Below are 18,398 nucleotides of genomic sequence, written 5' to 3' on the forward strand. Positions count from 1 at the left end.
TTGAACTACACATGCACATTGCTCATGCTGCGTGGATACTAATGTGAATTATACACGCACGTTATCAGCTCATGCATCGTTGGACAATTTACCAGCAACATTCTCAACTTGTATGAGAATAAGAGCACTGTGAAGTGAACCTAGCCTACACACATTTATAATATCGCGAATAGATCTACAATACTACACATGACACAGGTGATGACAACCTTGTACCTATCTCTACCTATATGCAAGTGGCAATGAGGAAGAAGGCAGGAGGTACAGAGAGACAGACAGAGTAGAACATACGACCGTTGCTGTATCTCACGCACCCAAACATACTCTCAGTGACGATTCTATAGTAGATAGGAAACATGTAGAAAGTACATAGACATACGTACTCGTACCTAGATATGTACTGATAGCTCTTTAGCTAGGCCTATAGGTATTGGTAAAATTATAAATATACGTAGGTCTAAGAATATATAGGCACTTGAGCCGGCGGCCCTCTGCTCTTTCTCTCTCTTTCTCTTTACGCTCAGCGTAGGTATTGAGAGAATTGAAACGTGACAAGCATTGATACTGGCATAAGGACAGTGGCGGCTCGTGAATGTAATCGGGTTGTAATCGGCAAATGCGTAGTCGAAGGTCATAAGGTGAAAAGGGGAAAGTGTTTTTGGGGGTGGTGGAATTTTGGCCAAGGTAAAATCAACTTTCTCAAGAGGAAAAAAATTAGCACAAATAACAATCTTATTTGCTTTCATCTAATACGAATCATAAAAACGAAACATTGAGAGAAAAAAATAACGAATCATTAAAAACAGTATAAAAGTAGATATAAATATACCTATACCTAGTTCACAATAATAAGACAAAGTTATCAAAATTCATTGAAAAATTAAGATTTATCGATAAATGAAGTCCATCCTTCTTGTTTTTTTGAGGAATTCTTGAATCACCCGATCATAAAAATCAGGTTTTTCCCTCAGCTGACGCAGCAATTTTTTTTCAATTGAGAGCACTGTTAATCCAGACAGCCTTTCTTCTCCTTGAGTTGATCGTAAAGCTGTCTTGATTCTTTTCAGTGCTGAAAACGAACGTTCTGTTGAAGCACTCGTCACTGGGATAGTAATTATCAAGTTACACAGCTTTACAACTTCAGACAAGGCAACAGAAAGGCCCGATGACATCAAATACTTGTATAACCCATGGATTGTCAATCCACGTAAATCTGTCGAATCATAAGTTACAAGAAGCTGCGATCTCAACTTAGCTGAATCGAAGTTTTTCCCATGAGGATGGGCCATTAAAGCTCTGAACAAGTTTTCTGGGAATTTCGTGGAATAAACTTCAAATTTTTTAGCATCTAGCAAAGCTAAGTATTCTAATTTTGCTATCTCAGCAAATCGTTCAGAAACTTGCATCTGTACAGTATCTATAATTTGATAGAAGAGTCGTCTGTGTTCTTGAACCTCAGGCAGTTCACCAGCAGCTCGTCGTCTTTTGGGTTCATTTGTCACTTTTGACACTGCATCCAAAACTTTACCATAAACTTCATCAAACTTATTCCGAAAATTGCTCAAAAATGTTTTGAATTCTTCAAGCTTTGTTGTGGCTGCTTGAATGTCGAAAATTTTAAGCTGAAATAAATCAAAAAGAAGTGTTGACTGCGCAAAAATTTTCTCGAACGTTGCCAGTAAAAAATTGAAATTGAATTCTTGAAGGTGATGAAGAAAACCTCTAGCACTAGCACGAGTTCCGCTATCCCAGGTATCAGCATCATTCATGATAATGTTGAAAACATAACATAAATCTTCTTTGACTAAAGACATTACAGAGACCAATTTACTATTTGAATTCCAACGGGTAGCTGAAGCTGATGGTAACCTTCGTTGTACTACCTCATCCAAGCAACTGGTTCGTTTAGATGAAGTTGAAAAAAATGTGGCAAATCCACTCAAAGTTTCGAAAAAAATTCTGCATTCTCGGATCGCATCTACTGATTGTTTCAAAACCAAATTAAGTTGATGAGCATAGCAATGTACAAACTGGGCTTGCTTATAGGTATCTGAAATCAATTTTTGTAGCCCATTGTGCTGGCCTGCCATTACAGCTGCCCCGTCATAGGTCTGAGCAATCAATTTTTCTCCTATTTCGAACTCTTGGATAAACTTTTGGACAACATCATATAAGTTTGAAGCATTACGTTCGCTGCTGACATCAAAATATCGTATAAAACGTTCAACAACCTGGTGTTCGTCAGATTCAGGAATATAGCGAACCGTTATTGATAGTTGAGATTTTTTCGAAATATCAACTGATTCATCGAGCATAATTGACACAAACTTAGCCTGGCGAATTTCACTTTTAATTTCATCTACAACAACCTTACTTATGCACTCAATCAATTCGTTTTGAATTGTTTTGGATGTGCCAGTAAAAACAGTCGAGTTTTCTAAATGATGTGCCAATTTATCATCTCGTAAAGCTAAAAGATTCAGTAATTCGACGTAGTTTCCTTTGTTTTGAGAATCTGCCTTCTCATCATGGCCTCTGAATGCTATCTCTTGCTGAGCCAAATGACACGTAACATCAATTAAGCACTTTAAAATGTATCGATTCTCAGTTACCTCTTTATTATGTTTAGCAATTTCATCGTGATATGGTTTACTAATGCCAATGTCTACTCGACTCTTACCAAATTTAACCAAATCGACCATACTTTGGACATGAGCAACGCTTTTGTCATGTCTTGCTTTCAGATTCTGGTAATTACCCATGTCAGTGACACCACTTCGGACAAATGGGTCGTCAACTTTGGTACTAAAAAGAAAACATGGCCAGCAGAACAATTTTTGAATATGGGAACATCCGCATAGCCATACGACTTCGGTGTACCACTCTGAACGAAAGGAACGAAAATATCTTCGCTGACCATCTTTAACCTCTGTTTTCAAATTCAAATTCGGCGTCGGCCTACCTGTTTTGATGATCTCTAGCTTCTCAGAAAAATTTCTGCTGCCAAATGTTCTAGTGAATAATGAGTCAATAATACAGTCACTCGAATCACTCATGTTGAATCCATCACAAAAATGATCAATTACAGAAAAAATATTGAAAAACTAATTATAGTGAGCATAAATAAATACACGACACCTTTACCATGCGCTTTAATCAACCTACTCCACTGTAGAAAAGAAATGCAAAAAATAAAACATGATAACTGATAAGGACAGGACAGTGACAGATGTCTGTGTGCGTGTATACGACACGACACGACGTGCCAATATTCCAACACAACGTGCACACACCAGATATACTCGCTACAGAGAGCGATTACATTTTCATGAAATGAACGAACCCAGAGACCCCAGAGTTGATGTAAAAATGTATATTTTGTTGATTTTTTTTTTCAAAATTTCCCCCAAGTAATATGTATTTATTGAGAGGTTATACTTCAAATTCATTTTTTAAAAGTTCTAATCCAGTATGTGCTTGTGAAAACATTTTTTTAAACCAGAAAATGCACGCGTTCAGTGATCTGTTTATAAACCTCGTAATCGTATTTTGCAGCGAGTACAACGAATGCACGTTTAGTCATCTTCGTGCATCCTCGCATGTTGACGAGAACATCCGAACACCTCTTGCTAGCCTGTGCGTAGTACTCGCACCCGGTTGACGATTTTACATGAATTTCTTATCTACAAATAATTGGCGCCTGTCTGAAGCGTAAAATAGAAATTTAAAAAAATAGAAATTCTGAGAATTTCTGATTGTAATTTTTTTTCTTTTCCCATTTTTTGACTGTAATCGCCGATTACACCGATTACATTCACGAGCCGCCACTGCATAAGGACGTATAATGGGGCTACGCATATATACTATAGGTACTCGTACAGTTGATATTATCGGGTAATTGAACTTGTGGTGTGTATACGCGGCTAATCCGATCAACTGGTTTGTTTACATTATTACTATACGCTATTCGGCGATTGTACGCAGTGTAATGATAATAATACCTAATACGAAAACAACACGATGTAGGTATTTGGCTTCGCAATATGGCGAGGAAGCGGACATGGGGGTCGGCAAAGTCAATTGCATACGTGATGTCACACATGATTATGCAGGTGGTGAACAAGAAGGAGCCATCTTCGCGATGGGCAAAATTAACGTTCTCAGAATAATATTGGAAATTATTTAATTAAAGATCTCACAAAATGTCCAATGGAAATATTACCCTTTTCCAACTGAAATTAAAAAAAATAATTTTCGACTTCATCTTATCATCAAAATTCTACCATCCCAAAGAAGTGAGATCAGTAGCGTGCCGAACAGGGAGAGGGAGGGGAGGGTGTCTCACTTCCCGAGGCAGAAAAATTCAAGCGAAAAGTTGGGAAATTTGGGAAAACCAAAGAATTAGGTACCAAAAACCATAGGTTTTTACTTCTTGAATAAGAAATTTTCAAATGTTTCTTCTTTTTCTTGGTGCCGTATCATCCCTCTGGGGGTATCCTGATTATGATGCACCAGTTGCCGTTTATGTGATATGATACACCAGCTCCCTCCAACTGTCTCTGTTTAGGGCGCTCCTGACGCATGCTTGGAAGCTGCATCCAATGGCCTTACAAATGGAGTCTGTCCATCTCGTGGAGGAGCATCCACACCCCCTTCAGTTTCCTCTACATTGCCTTGGATGAATAAGGACTCCATCGCATCAGCCCTTGTTACATATGCCCAAAGTATTTCAGGATTCTGCTGAGAACCACGGCCAACAGCCTTTTCTGGACACTGATTTCCCCCAGGATGGACACATTGGTCCTTTTCTCCGGCCATGGGATCTGAAGCATTCTTCTCCAACACCACATCTCGAGCGCATCAATTTTTCTTCTGTCTCCCTCACATACCATCCAGGTTTCTGACACATACAGAAACACTGAGAAAACCAGAGCATTTACAAGCCTTATCTTCAGAGTCTTGCTCACCACCGCATCCGACCAAATCTTCTTTCGGTGAGACATTGCACTTTTTGTGATTTGCACTCTGCGTCTTATCTCGGCTTCACTGCCTCCTTTGTTATCTACAATGGATCCCAGGTATACAAATTAGTTCATCCCCTATCAACAAAAATTATGCGATAGCATGCTAAAACGCATGCTTTTATGCATAGCACAAGCAATGCATGAATTTGGACTTTTTTCAAAAAAAGCACACGATTCAGCCTGCGAATAGCATGCGTAAAAGTAATGTTAAAGCATGTAAAATGAAAGAATAATTGAAAACAATTATTGCCCTGGATGGGAATCGAACCCGGGACCACCAGTTTCTATTTTTGCGTGTTACATAGCCCACTCGGCCACTTCGCTGCTTGCAAAGAGCGGAGTTATTTCGGCATAATAAATGTTTGCACTTTTTGGACTTTGGAGAAAAATTTAATAAGTTCACAACATGCAAACATTTATGGGGAAATAACTCCACTCTTTGCAAGCAGCAAAGTGGCCAAGTGGGTTAGGGAATGTGGAAAAACAGAAACTGTGGGTCTTGGGTTTGATTCCCACCCAGAGCAAACATTTTTTTCAATTTTTCTTTCATTTTACATGCTTGAACATTACTTTTATCTACTCATGCTATTTGCAGGCTGAACCTCATATTTTTTTTTTTTTTTTGAAAAAAGTCCAAATTCACGCATACGCATCTACTCGTACATGCCTGTTTTTATGCATAATTTTGTCAATAGGGCCATTTTGATTCCCTCAATTTCCTGGATATCAGACGAGTTGTTCTCAGGCTGATTCACAATCATGATCTTCATCTTTGCTTCATTTACCAGCAGGCCATATTTGCACTAACCTCTTCCAAGCATTTCAGAAACAGGTCATATTTTTGATGCTTGAGGCTATGAGGGTTGTGTCATCAGCGTAATGGAGATTTGACATTCGTACACCTCCAATGGATACTCCTCCCTGCCATTTGCCTGAGCCATCATCATTGGTGCTTACTGATAAGAGTAGCTGCAGAGTCTCACAAATTACATATACTCGTATATTCTCCCTATAGATTAAACAGGAGTGGGGACAGAATGCAGCCTTGTCATACTCCTCTCTTGGGGTGGAATTTCTTCGATGTTGTTTCTCAGTTAATTTGATCATTTGCCATGCTCCCCTCGTACAGTTGTTTTATCAGCCTCACCAGATGTATTGGCCCCTAAGAAGGTTTCTCCAATCCAATGCATTTCAGTCAAAACTGCCAGAAAGTCCTTACTTCTGCTGTAAATACATAAAAAAGTGTCCCATTTTTCACAGTAAATTCGGAAACAAGAAATTACTAATTTTTACCAAAGTTGGATGTTTTTGAAAGTTTGACAATTACGAGGGATAGTCAATACGTACCGTTTCACATGGCTGAAAAATTATGAACAAGTGGACATTTTTTGACCAAAATTGGAGGAAATATAGTTCAAACATGCGACCAGATCTGACAAAATTTATTTTGCATTTGGGTGCGTTGTTTGTATTTTACAGCGTGATTAGTAAGGTGCTGATAAAAAAAACATCTTGCGCAGTTCGCAAGATCAACCGACTTTGCTCTAAATATACACCAGTAATTTACCAACATTTATCTCAGTAATTTACCAGACATTACTTAAAAATTTACCAATTTTTCAAAATGCGCGGAAGTACCCAAATTTACCGATTTAATGAATACGAAAAGTCGAAAACAGCGACAAAATAAAATAGTCAATCATAAGTAGCCATCATATTACACTTTTTGAAATTGATTTTCAAATAATAATTAGCGTACTCATGAAGACGTAACCGTCATATTACAAGTGGAATAATATATCAGGAAAATTGTTGACAAAAAACAAAATTATTACCGAAATTTACCAATTTACCGAAATTTAGCTATTTACCAAAATTTACCAATTTACCAAAATTTACCAATTTACCTATTTACCGAAATTTACGTATTTACTGAAATTTACCTATTTACCAAAATTTACCTATTTACCGAAATTTACCAATTTACCAATTTACCAAAATTTACCAATTTACCAAAATTTACCGATTTACCAAAATTTACCAATTTACCAAAATTTACCTATTTACCAAAATTTACCAATTTACCTAAATTTACCAATTTACCTAAATTTACCGATTTACCAAAATTTAGAGGTTTTTAATGGCTTAATTTTTATCCAGAATTGAAATTTAGCTATTTACTGAAATTTACCAATTTACCAACATTTACCAATTTACCAAAATTCACCAATTTACCAAAATTTACCAATTTACCAAAATTTACCAATTTACCAAAATTTACCAATTTACCAAAATTTACCAATTTACCAAAATTTACCGATTTACCAAAATTTACCAATTCACTAAAATTTACGAATTTATCAAAATTGATCAATTTACCAAAATTTACCATTTTACCAAAATTTACCATTTTACCAAAATTTACCAATTTACCAAAATTTATCAATTTACCAAAATTTACCAATTTACTAAAATTTACCAATTTACCAAAATTTACCTATTTACCAAAATTTACCTAAATTTACCTATTTACCCAAATTTGCCGATTTACCCAAATTTACCGATTTACCCAAATTTACCGATTTACCAAAATTTACGAATTTACCAAAATTTACGAATTTACCCAAATTTATTAATTTACCAAAATTTACGACTTTACCAAAATTTACGAATTTACCAAAAATTACCCCAGCAATTTACTAACATTTACCTCAGTAATTTACCAGACATTACCCACTAATTTACCAATTTTCCATTTTACCAAAAATTACCCCAGCAATTTACCAACATTCACCTCAGTAATTTACGAGACATTTCCTCACTAATTTACCAATTTTTTACCGAATTTTAATTACCCCAGTAATTTACTGTCAAAGGTTTTTACCAATTTACCAAAAATTACCCAAGCAATTTACCAAAATTTTCGACCAACTTTAATTACGAGTAATTCACCAAAAATAACTAATCATTTTATTTACTAAAAATTACTATTAATTAACAAAAAAAAAAAAAAAATTATCAAAATTTACTGGCTATTTACCAAAAACTTAATGTTTTTGGTTAAAACAAAAATTACACTAGAAATTTTTGAAAAATTTTGATTTTTTATGGCAAAAAAATTTTGGACGGATAAAATTAACAAAAAAATTAACAAAAAAATCAACAAAAAATTTTCTCCTCTTGACTCGCGCGGGATTCGAACACCCGACCTTCGGCGTACCAATCTGCAACCTACACACCCTAACCACCCCATCTGTTTGTTGGGGGTGAGCCGTTTGCGAGATATAAGGGTTTACACAAATTTCTGCTTATCCATAACGTTGAAACACACTTAAACGTTCATATCTCGTAAACGGCTGAATCGATTTCGACCAAATTAAAAATTTCTCTAGTTCAGTATCAAAGCAATATTTTGCCAGCATCAGTTTCCACTTAAAGTTCGGAGCTTTTGAGTTCAGCGTGACACAAATTTATACATAAATTGATATATAAACTTATATATAAATATATAAATAAATAAATATATATATAAACTTATCTCGTTTTGCGCCATATGTCTTATCGTGATCAGCACACTCCAAAACCTCAAGAAAACCCACCCCCACCCAATTCCTCAACCATCATGACAAATACAATACCTTACTTTTCCGTTTCCGGCAAAGTCGGTAAAATTGCAATAATTTACCTATGACTAAAATTCATCAAAAATTACTCAAAACATATCATACTAATGTTATGTCAAGTTAGGGCGTTATTTAGCGCTGTAAATTGTTCATGTGATGGTCGCAAAATTTTGGTGCTGAGTGACTCTCGACAATGCCAACATTCAGCTGATTCAGCAGATTATCACTGAACAATCTACTTCATTTGGATTTTGATTGAATCAAAATAATGTTAGTATACTTATTATGTCTTGAGTGGTTCTTAATCAATTTTCCAATGAATTTTTCTTTTGTTAGCTTGAAAAATCAATTTTTTCTAAAATATAATTTTTGGACAGAATTTTTTTATCAGTACTTTACTAATAACGCTGTAAAATACGAACAACGCACCCAAATGCAAAATAAATTTTGTCAGATCTAGTCGAATATTTGAACTACGCGTATATTTCCTCCAGTTTTAATCAAAAAATGTCCATGCGTTTATAATAATTTTTCAGCCATGTGAAACTTACATATTGACTATCCCTCGTATGTCCTGAAAAAAATAACGAATTGTGAATTTTTGAGAGCTTTTGCCTTTGTCTCACACAAACTTCATTCGTATTTTTAAAAATATTATAATTTTCTGAAAACTGAAAGTACTAAAGCAATGGAAACGAATCTTTTGCAGCATAGTCCAGGAAGTGGACATTTAGGAGGGTACCTACTGAAGCTTCAGAGGGGCTGTGTGAGTGTAAAACAAAATCTGACGCAATATTATTGTGCTCAGAGGGTTCGAATCATATGAAAACGACACCAATATCACCTAAAAGTAACTTTATTTCAAAAATGGTAAAAATTGAGGTGGGGGCTGAGAGCTCTGGAGAGGACTAGGTTTCATATTTTCAGAGGTTGTGATAAAATATCAGAAAGTCATTTTTAAAAGTTTGGTGTGGGAATTTATTGATTTCATAAAACTGACCTTATTACCTACTATGCTCGACTTTTCATTACTTGAAAAAAATTAATTGACTGCTAAAATTATTTTCACTTTTCTTAAAGGACTCTCCGACATTTTTTCACACGTTTAATTATATCATACACTCATGGTTGCCAGTAGATTTTTAAAATCATTAGGTACCTATGTCTGACTTTTCAAATTTTTGAAAATTCAACATGATTATTTACTGCTTCTTTTTTTTATATTTCATACCTATAGATATAACTAGGTACGCATTTAAAATTTTTCCATTTTTTCCAAAATTTTAAAATCAGACACAGAAAAAAATTCCAGCAGTTTTCCTATCCATTCAACAGTCGAAACTCCTTTGAGCAAAATCACAGCATTCGAGCTCGAAAAATATGAGATGTCAATATGAATATAATTCTGATCGACTTGAAAACCTCATTTACTAGGCACGCTTGTTGCAAAGTTATTGCGCCCGAGTCGTAAGAAATATTTTATTAGCCATTTTTCATACCTAACGATTTTCGATGTGGATGATCTTCAGATATTGTAGATATTTATGGCTTTGAAGTATCACATGAAACATAATAAGAACTTCCATACATAGATCTGCTCACAAGTGCAATCATTGTTAGTTGCATCTTGATCATGTTTCTAACGGATGGAACAAAATAGTGATAACTACAAGATTCAATTTTTTTTCTTTCTGCCAGTAAAATTTTATTACCAGTGTATAGAATGAAACGAATAACTGAGCTTTCAAAAGGGTCAAGCAACACACTAGAGGTACCCGGTAACAAGAGATAGTTTTGAAAAAAAAATCCATACCTGTAGGTACCTATAAGTAAAAGACACACTATACAGGTGTTAGAAATACTGTATGGAAATGGAATGTACCCATTTATAGTTCAGTGCACAGAATCCATAAACTCTCACTGTCTGTCTCATCGATATCATCTTACTCATATCTACCATCTTGGTTATGTTATCAATTTACCATCCACGAGCGTCGTCATTCGTTGGCAATTGGCGTTCTCCTTTTACCTATTAGAACATGTGCTCTACGTCCATACGCTATAGATATTCCAATAATAAAACCATCGTGTACAACTTTCAATCATTAGGTACCTATTTCCTTTTCTTTTTTGACCAGCAAGGTGAACCTGAAGTCTTGAAAATTAGATTCCTGTGGAGAAAGATGGTGTATTTTGAACAGATTATTTCAAACATGGGTTGAAAAAATTTTCCATACACTCCCATCGTTATTAAATCTAATACATCACCATAATATGTATTATGCTCATCCAATCACAATTGAAAAACAAGGTCAAGATTTATCAAAGGTAACCTCAAACCTGTGCACTTGCACTTAAAGATGCAGCATGCTGCAGATGCACATACGAGTAGATACCTCTCTAGCTGTCTGTACTGTTTATCTTACCTATCTTTGTGTATGTGTACTTAGGTGTAACGGTAGCGTATCATATTACTCGTCTATTTAAACGAATACGTACACCTTTTACATATAAAAAACCATAGAGTACTACGTATAGGTAAACTTCTTTTGAATGTACTTTACGTATCTAGCAGAATCATAATACCTACATCTTTCTTCATCGTAGCATCGTCTCAAGATGAGTATTTTTTTGTTTTATTTCATTTTCAAGTTGGATATACACGGTCTCGTTTTACGAAATCCAAATACTCCATGCTCGAGTTATAAATACGCGTAATTATACACCTACCTACCTGTTTGTTGTACGTACACCTGAAACCTGCATCTGTGAGTCGGCATAGCTCTAAGGATGGCGTGCGAATCGTGTTCCTATATGCTACAAATCTAAACTAGAGAAAAAGAAAATACACATAAAAAGAGATGTCAGCATCTCGTCCAAATGTGAACGTCTTGTTGAGTTGAGAGGTTTACGTTTGGATAGATCCAGATCGTGATGGGAATCATATTTTGTATTACGAAAAAAATAAGGTTTTTGCTTAGCTTACCTAACGTGGGTAATTAAGACAATCTAGTTGATAAAAAAATACAGTTCCCGAATTCTAGATTTTTTTTTTCATCTGGCGACTTGAGATCGTCATGTGAACGTGTCAAAATACTGCGAACGTTTTTGCCCACCAGGTACTTTCACTATCAAAATACGGTTTTTTTACTCCTATAAACCAGACTGGTGCTTTTTTTTGCTGCACAACAATGGTGGCACGTACGCAAGTCGTGCCTATATAAATAGACTGACGATTTAATTAAGATGGCTGCCAAGCAGCGAGATGTAATTCGGTGATAGTAAATGAGATTAGATATTTGCACATAAACATTGGTAGTTGCTCGATCGCGAGAAGAACTAGAGCTGTAGAAATCTCTACATCGAAGTTCGTTCATGATCACTTGCTCGGGTACATGGTTTTGAGAAGCCGCAGAGTGTGGTAAAATGTATAGGTATATTAGCCGTGTACCTATCCATTAATGTAGATCTGGTTTACATTAATAAGTAAAAGATATATCATTAATATCGTGGTCACGTTGTTGTACTGTATAGTACATTTTGATATACTACGAGAGCATTTTGTGTACGAGTAGGTATAATTTTCTAACTGAAAAGAAATTACGATATTGAGAAGCGGAAGAAAAAGCTGCAGGAGGGGATATCAACCTGGGAGGATAATGAAGACCGCAAAACGTAAATCATATCTGGATAACTTATGCACATAGGCATAGGTATACGTACCTATATAAGTACCTACATTCCAATTTTGAAAACGTGACTGCAAAATTATACCAATAAGATAGGCACGAGTAGGTACTCACTACCTATCTACAATTTAATGGGCTTTATAGAAACCAAACTCGAGTTGTCTACAATTGTGCATTTCTCTTATTCACCTTCATCTTCTGTGGCTAGAAATTGAAAATCGCGTGATACAGGTACCTGAACCTTATGCACCTTATTGCCTGCACTTTGTCAGTTCCACTGTTGCTTTTATCTATTAGTGGAATTTTCTGCTGGTTTTTGCAGAAATACGCTAAATTGTAGAGTAAACAGAATGTGTGATTTCTTTTTAGCCGCAAGCGATGGTAGGATGGCGTGTGTACTTTTTGTATAACGATGGTGACACTGGAGTCTTGAGATGAACGTCGAACGTGCTTTTACAGAGGGCTTTTTGCCTCATCCGACTATATCGATACGTGATGGAATGTTGGTAGATGAATGTGTCTAATTATTCGGCCAAGTATCAGGATACGAGAAATGACACGGATAAGGCTGCGGGCGTGGAATTTTATGGTTGCTTTTTTGAGTCCTTTGTAGTTGCCAAAATCTACGAGGAAAATCTCATGGTTTTGAAATGATGGAGTCGTTTCTTGAAGAGAAACATTTTAAAAAGTGAACTTTTAATTGACTGAAAAATAGCAGTAGGTAATTCGTTTTTGAATGATTCAATAAGTAAATAAGGAATCATTTGATTTTCTGCAGTTCAAATGATTAAATTCACCAATTCTTCGAACGAATTGATCGTTTGCGAACGACTGATCGATTGATCTACGAATCACCCTATCAAATATTATTTTTTTTATAACGGAGAGAAATTCCTACCTTGAAAGAAAAATTGAACTAGTACCTAATGGTTTGATTCATTACAAACTGAATCATTCACGAACGATTAAATTGTTCCTCGGATCTTGGAGTAATTTTTTTAGTACAGAATTACAATTTTGCGAATGATCGTAAACAAATAATTCACCAACTTATGCAAAATTTGAATAAAAAAATTTTGAGTTCACGAACGATTCACTAATTATGATTCAACCGTTCGTGAATCATCAATTGAACGACAAATGAACCATTCCATAAGATAGGTAATGACATTTTGGTCTAAAAGAAAAGAGTTGAGAAATTTTCATCTTAAAAAAAAATGAACCTGAACGACTGATTCAATTTTAAGTGAACGATAGGTACTTAGGAACTTGTATTTTTGTAAAATATAGAGGTTTAAAAATCCATAATGCCGAAAACGATTCGCTCAAAATCAATGATTCTTTTCATAATTGACTGATTCAGTTTTGCATAAATTCAAATTCGTTCATATCATCATTTTGAAATAGGAATACTTCTGGCAATGATTCATCTCTCAAATGATTTGATCGTTCATCAACATCTAATGAAAGTTTTTGAGAATTCTTCACAGCATTGCAGAAAATTCGAATGAATGAATCTGAATTTCTCAAAGTTCACAAGCGAATCAGTCGTTTGTGTGAATCATCAAGTGAACAAAGAACGAATCATCTCATGAGATTTTAGAATTCGTTTCTGATAAAAATTAATACAGTATCAAGGGAGAAGGAACGAATGTACAGTTGGTAATGCTAATGATTCATTCCACAACAATTTCATCGTTCGCGACCGAGTGATTCACTATTGTATGAATCCATTTATCAGTTTTGAGACGACTCTTGAAGATGAATTCTTCACTGCACTGCTGTTTTTGTAAAAACTAAAAAAATTCCCGAGTTCGCGAACGATTCCCTCATCATTAATGATTCGTTCATGAACGACTGATTCAGTTGTTTATGATTCCGACATCAGTTGATGCCACAACTTTGGAAGAATTTATTTGTGAATTTGTGAAAAGTGAACCAGTGAATAATTCGTTCATCATAAATGATTCAGCCGTTCGCGAACGACTGATTCAGTTTTGTATCATTAAGTACCTCATATACATCAATTTTCAACTTTTCGAACTTTGAGAGTTTTTTTCTGTTGAGAATAAAGATGTGCAGTGTGAAAAGTGAAAAGTGAAAAGTACTTTTCTTTCAATGAAAAGTTGAAAAGAAAAGTTCCTACTTTTCATTACACTTTTCAGTTTTCACTAAAAAAAAAAGCGAGTGACCAATCAATTTACTCATCAGAGATCAGTGACCGCATTGATGAAGTCAAATATCAAGTTTTACTCTCTCCACTCCTCCACCTTCGCAATTTAGTGCACATTTTTGATATTTTTCACAAAATTTTTTCAAAACTGAAAAATCCAAAAATGTCAGAGACTCTAGAAAGGCTCAAAACTACCACTATTTGATTAATTAGGTGAAAAAAAAATGATTTTGTTTTTTTGTGTGTTTTAGATAGTCAAAAATACATCAATTTGAAGCTCTTACAGAGAGCTTTAATATGAGATTCACACGATTTACTTTTCACACTTTTCACAACTTTTCACACTTTTCAATGAACTTTTCACTTTTCATTTCACCAAAATTACTTTTCTGAAAAGTGCACATCTCTAGTTGAGAAGAGTGAATCAACATTTTCCAAGTTCTCGAATGATTCGCTTGCTCATCATAAATGATTCAGTCGTTCGCGAACGACTGAATCAGTTTTGAATGATTACGTTGCCAGCTTTCAACTTTTCGAACTTTGAGAGAACTTTTTTTGTCAACAGTGAGCAAAAATTTTTCAAGTTCAGGAATGATTCCTTTACTCATCATAAATGATTCAGTCATTCGCGAACGACTGATTCAGTTTTGTATGCTCACAACGTCAATTTTTAACTTTTTGAACTTTGGGAGAATTTTTTTTGTGAACAGTGAATCAACATTTTCCAAGTTCACGAATGATTCGCTTTTACTCGTCATAAATGATTCAGTCGTTCGCGAACGACTGATTCAGTTTTGCGGGATTACGTTGTCTGCTTTCAACTTTTCGAACTTTGGGACAATTTTTTTGGTGATCAGTGAGCCAAAATTTTTCAAATTCGCGAATGATTTGCTCATCATAAATGATTCAATCGTTCGCGAACGACTGATTCAGTTTTGTATGCTCACAACGTCGATTTTCAACTTTTTGAACTTTGGGAGAATTTTTTTTGTCAACGGTAAGCCAACATTTTTCAAGTTCACGAATGATTCGCTTACTCGTCATAAGTGATTCAGTCGTTCGCGAACGACTGATTCAGTTTTGCAGGATTACGTTGTCTGATTTCAACTTTTCGAACTTTGGGACAATTTTTTTGGTGATCATTGAGCCAACATTTTTCAAATTCGCGAATGATTTGCTCATCATAAATGATTCAATCGTTCGCGAACGATTATTTTAGTTTTGTGTAAGTTCATTTTTCAGCTTTTTGAGTAATTCTCAACCACACATTTACAAAATGAATACTTAAAAAAACTTCAAAGTTCAGAAACATCATTCTCGAACCGCTTCCTGAACGAATCTTTCGTCTGTGTCAGATCATCGAATCGTAGAATAATTTGTTCAAAATATCGTATAAAAAAGTTTTTGAAAACCGTTCATGAACAATCGATCTATTTTGTGCTTTCCCAATTGTCCAAAATTAATAATTTGAGAAAACTGACAAAAAAAGGGAAATGAAGATTGAATTCGAGTAATTTTTACCTACGATTCAAATCAGCATCAGTGTTGACCAAAGCTGTTTTCTTCACTTCTCTCTAGAAAATTTGATCCAAAAACAACATCAAACACGAAAACAATGGTAAAAATTGGATATCGTGAGAGTATCCTCTCCTCTTTCCTCGTTTCGAGCTGCTATTCCACCTCCATCCTCCATCCATCGTTTAATACACATGCCCTCAATGAACCGTAATTATTTGGCAGTCTACGTGTACGTGGCCAGATTAACGAAGGTACATTACATACTACCATACCTACTTATACTAGTTTTATAAAGCGATTTTAATGAGTTTTTACAACCTTCCCTCCACCCTCTCCCTTCACCATCGTGTAATACAGTGAATCGAAACGAAATGAGCAACAACTATGATATCCATAGTGTATTTTACAATATTCATTAAGCTCGATAGGTTAGGCAGGTAAAGGTAGGTACCTATATTGCACACAGAAGCGGGGTTTTGTTTACACTGATAATAGAGACCGAACTTCTTAAAAATGAGAAAATGATGACTATACGTTATATTGTTTATTAGGCGGTGATTTTCTTCTTCTCCCTTCTCGATCGTTGGGATCTTTTTTCTCGTCGAGCTCAGACAATGTGAAATTAATGATATTTTGGAGCCCGGTATATTTATGTATACTGTAACACCTATTTTGTGTTACTGTTACTTACAGTGTACCGAATAGAATTCACATTATGACCTTTTCCTCTTTCTTCTCTTCCTTTTTGGTCCATTCCATACACATTGATCGTCTGGGTGATATCCTTTTACACAAGACTATCAATCCGTTATACGATATACACTATACAGTCTACATACAATGTCTACGTGTTTTGGAGTTAGAAGGTTATTATATACTGATGGATGTGTTTTTTTGAAACCAGTTTATACCCTTTACCTATATGGGATTTATTGATTTGAATGGAATGAATGAAACAACGAAAGGTGGCTTTACAAACTCGACTAATTCCAACATTTTCAGAATCCGAGAGAAAAATATCTTCTCTTCAATGATCGGAGTAATGAAGAAATTTTTTTTTGGGGGGGGGGTAATTTAAAAAAAAATTATTATCGATAGCATGTATCAAGAAATGAAGCAAATTGGTCTTAATTTCGTAATTCCGTTATTGTTCCTTCCAAAAAGTTCACCAGATCGGTCATCTCTTTAATGAAACAGTATTTATTATTTTTAATTGTGTACAAAAAATATGTACTTAGATAGTTTTAGATACCTAATTTAGTTTCATTTATCATAACTATCAGCTAATTTCCAATTTATTTGCTTTTTTGTTTCAGGTGAGTGCATACCTTATCTATTCTTTCGTATCTTTTGTACATTGAAATGGAGTAAGTTACCAGTTACCCACAAAGTTTCACATTTTATGATAAAGAATACGTGAAGTATTGATAAAATTAATGAATCATTGTAATATAGTATTTACACTCTCTCTTCCCTACCAAAACCAAAATATATTTGAATAAATGAGTAAAAGTACCTACTTAGGTGTAAGTATTTGGAAAAATTGAGAAATTTCCGAAAATAATGTTCAAATTCAAACACCGTGAGCTTCATACCTCGATTACACCATATTCTGATAGATATCTATAACCCAAATTAAAATTTCCAAAATTTGCCCAATTTTGAAAAAATTAAATTCGAGTCCCTCAAATTTAGCTCCAATGATGGTCCTTCATCTCAATCCCATAATGCGTCATTTGTTCGTCGAAATCTTTTTATATGGGTGCTCAAAGTTTTTTTTTTTTTTCATAAATACACAGGTATTTAAAAATAGTCAAGAATGTGTAATGTGTAGAATGTTCACATAAATTTTTTAAAAAACATTTTCAGGTACATCACAAATTTAAAAAAAATTGATGGTGTTTTTTTGGAAGAGAGAGGGAAGATTTTCACCCTGCAGAGGAGTGGAAAAATTCTAAATCCGCATCTGACGTTACGATTTTTTTTGTAAAAAAAGAGATATCTGCATATTATGTTCATAACATTCGAATAATTTTATTATTAAAATTATACTTCGAACTTCGAAATAATTCAATACTTATATCAAGGCAAGTACGTGTAAGTACATTACAAAAAAAAAAAAAAAAAAATGCGCTTGATGAAAATTCCAAACCAAGCTAGAAATGAACTGTAAAGTGTAAATTTAGAAAGTATAAGAAAAATAGTTGCAAAAATAATTTGGACGTTACAAACATTAAAATAGTATTTTTTTATGTAAGTATGTACTTTGGGACGAACCACTTTTCTTGAAAAATGTTCATAAAATTATTTTACGAAAAAATAAATAAGCAGGTACCTACACCTACATACAATTATGAAAAATATTCTCTGA

The 18,398-nt window shown here is 34.6% G+C and overlaps 2 protein-coding genes across 2 annotated transcripts in view; one reads left to right on the plus strand and one right to left on the minus strand.

Moving 5' to 3' along the window:
- LOC135847116 (mucin-5AC-like) overlaps positions 1-18,398 on the plus strand; it is a 321,695-nt gene that overhangs the window by 47,039 nt on the left and 256,258 nt on the right. The window lies entirely within an intron of this gene.
- Positions 587-3,296, minus strand: LOC135848549 (zinc finger MYM-type protein 1-like). Its single transcript, XM_065368479.1, has one exon. The coding sequence runs from the start codon at positions 3,054-3,056 to the stop codon at positions 888-890; it is 2,169 nt and encodes a 722-aa protein (XP_065224551.1). The 5' UTR covers positions 3,057-3,296; the 3' UTR covers positions 587-887.

Source organism: Planococcus citri, chromosome 5 (assembly GCF_950023065.1).
Source record: "Planococcus citri chromosome 5, ihPlaCitr1.1, whole genome shotgun sequence".
Lineage (NCBI taxonomy): Eukaryota > Metazoa > Arthropoda > Insecta > Hemiptera > Pseudococcidae > Planococcus > Planococcus citri.

Bases quoted from the DNA above. Each gene is read 5' to 3' on its own strand.
- LOC135848549 (XM_065368479.1), bottom strand. From the start codon at position 3,056: ATGAGTGATTCGAGTGACTGTATTATTGACTCATTATTCACTAGAACA.